The 2,943-nt window shown below is 39.7% G+C and overlaps 1 protein-coding gene across 1 annotated transcript in view; it reads right to left on the reverse strand.

Moving 5' to 3' along the window:
- LOC106535529 (prostaglandin F2 receptor negative regulator) overlaps positions 1-2,943 on the reverse strand; it is a gene marked incomplete at its 3' end in the record, with an annotated part of 34,419 nt that overhangs the window by 1,276 nt on the left and 30,200 nt on the right. The window contains 1 exon segment of the mRNA XM_014032558.1: positions 766-979. Within this exon segment, the coding sequence (XP_013888012.1) occupies positions 766-979 (214 nt within the window).

The following is a 2,943-nucleotide window of genomic DNA, read 5'->3' on the forward strand; positions in this document are numbered from 1 at the left end:
CGTTTCCATTCACCTTTTCTGATGCGATACTCCAAAATGCGCATCAAGAAACGTTGATGGAAACACGACTATTGTTTGGATGGCTAACTGCTGTAGAACGCCTTGAAAGGTTTTAGCAGAAATGATGCTACCATTGCAGAGAAAATTCAAAGGTTTATTGAAACCAATAAGGGACAGAAAGTGTAACGATAGGATCCAGGTGATCCTGTCTTTGTCTTTTACCTTTGATAAAACTTTTGGAGCAGACATTAAGTCCATGGCTGCTCTGTTTTACGGTCAAATTCAGCTCGTCCGACTGCTCGAARCCAGCTMTTAGCTAGCATCTTAGCTTGGAAAAGGTGACAAAAAATACTCCCTCCATGTGGGGATGATGGCTGTATCCTGGGTTACTGRTACAAGTACTGTAGCACAAAGTTTTGTAGTCCTCCTGATGGAGTTTAATGACATTTTGAAGATTTTTTTTAAGCTTCAACACAGTTAGACCACACACTGTGATTGAAACCAATAGAGATGCCAGAATTTGTTTGCAAACAGGTGTTGAGCAGATGTTGTCACATGATGTGTTCTTCTAAAAAKAGCCTGAGTGGAGATRYCTATRAGGTCAAATCCACATGTTATCAGCTGTAAATGTGCATCCAATGATTACGTTCTAAGAATTTTGTTTAAATCCACTGAATGGGTCATGAGGTACTTATATAAACACCTCCCTTTCCTGGTGGCAGAAAAGACAGTATTTATAATGTGGAAGAGAAAGCAGGTGTGTACCTCCTGCTGGGGTCCGTCTGCTGCACCACGTTGTCAGAGTTCAGTGATATGACCGTTTTCATGCTGCCCTGRAAGCTATCCTGCGAGTTGATGTCCACCTTGTAGCTTAACCAACCGCCGAGGTTCACAGGGGTCACGGTGCAGCTCATTTCAAAGGTGTCGCCGCCCCCTGAGGCTCTGCGGATGTGTTTGGCCACAACGTTCAGAGAGGGACCTGGYAACACAAGCAGCTGTTTGAATCGTAAAAACACCAGAAGGGAACAACAGGAAGTAAAACGGYGGCCTATCGGAGTTCAAATGGACACACATACAGAAAATGTGGTGACATCATGGCTTAATGGGCTCATTTAGGGTCAGAAAGTTGAACACAGACAGGAAGTAAATGTGAAGCAGAGACAACAAGTGGTCTGTTTAGGGGGGTTTTCTGTCATGTCTGGATATTTACACATCAAAAAGCTTCTTTCTAAAACTCAACAGCAGGACTTTGTGACTGTTTGACAGCGTTTCAAGAGTTTTCTGAGATGAAAATTTGACATTTTTTAATTGGTACTTTTCAAGAAAAAAATGTTAGAACCTAAAAGTTTTGGAGTGTTCTCAAAAGTCTCTCTGCAGCAGCAGGCTTAGTGGTAAAACTTCTACGGCACGGAAAAAAATAAAATAAATTTTGGTTTTCAAACTAGGCATTTAATCTGGATCACATAGAACAATCTCAACTATTTGGTAAGGGGCCGCTTAAAGTGACATTCAGTTATTTTCTGTCACATTTACCTGTAGTTAGTACCTTTTCAGATGTGACATCAGTCAAAGAGAACAGAGGACGAAAGAAGCAAATGTCTTCATCCAGGCTAGCTAACAGCTAGCCAAACGATGACCATCATTATTCAGGTTTACAACAAAACATTTTTTCTCAAAAACGACACACTGGTTTGAAAAAATGCCACATTTAGCTATACTTAAATCTCCCCTTTTTTGCATGACACAGTTTAGTTAGTTGGTTATTTCCAACCCAACAACGTCCGTGTTACTGTGCAAATGTGTGTGTTTCTGGTTAACAATCTCTAATGAGCAGAAAATATGTAAACAGTGCAGAGATTCTGTTGAGAACTGGGTCAACTTTTGAACTTACTAGACTTGTTGATTAGGTGGTGTAATACACTTAGCATTTGGCTACAATGTTCTACTCTCTACATACGTTCTCACAGTAACACKAGCTAKYTTTACATGCACAAAATTCATTGATTGGATTGAAATGCATTCTGATAAAGTATTCTGAATTTATCGTTTATTATGGGCACAAAATTAATTAATCTTATCATGGCGAGCGTCTACATGCATCAGACTTATTCAGAATAGAAGTACTGACATGCGCAGAGAAACTTTCCCTAAGAAAAAACCCCACAGAAGTTGTACTCCTGTGATAAACATAAACAAATGTTAAAATAAACATGGAAATTCAAACATTGTAGACCATCAAGTTGTTTGACAATTTTAAGCTCTTTTAAAGCTTCTAATAAAAATATTGCACCGCTAACTGACCAACTTTGCTTCCCCAACATATTAACATCTAGCCAGGCAGYAACAGGTCAGGTTGACATGAGCAGTCAGGTCAGTTTTCTACAACCYGAATAACATGTTCAGGTTGAGTGTTTACYTGCACGCCATTCAGATTATCAATCTGCATAAACCACTCCTRTCATTCAGATTACAAATTTATTCAGATCAGAATATTCTGACTGGGGAGTTTAAATGACTCGTTTTTATTATGATTGGCTGTTTATTCTGATTAATCATGTCCATGTAAACAGTAAGCTAGTGACATTACTCAGCTGTGAAAACAGCCACCAGCAAAACAWATTGTGTCAAGCAAAAATGTAGAGGTTTCACATTAACTAATGCAGCATTCTTTCAAACTGATACGTGGTTTTTGAGAAGGAATGAGCCGATCCCTCACCCCCCGCTATAAAAACAACCCCTTGTTTGGCTAGCTGCTATCCTAGCTCAGAGCTGGGCAATTCTACATGTTTCCCTGCTCCAACACATCTGATTCAGTTATCAAACTAGACACTGCATAGAGGTAACATAATGACCCCCGCACTCAGAAATGCACCAGAAATCAGAAGTCTTTATTCATAGTAAATGTCGCTATAGGAGCATCCCAAAATTGCAGTGGTTTGGATG

This window comes from Austrofundulus limnaeus, unplaced genomic scaffold (genome assembly GCF_001266775.1).
Source record: "Austrofundulus limnaeus strain Quisiro unplaced genomic scaffold, Austrofundulus_limnaeus-1.0 Scaffold1480, whole genome shotgun sequence".
NCBI lineage: Eukaryota > Metazoa > Chordata > Actinopteri > Cyprinodontiformes > Rivulidae > Austrofundulus > Austrofundulus limnaeus.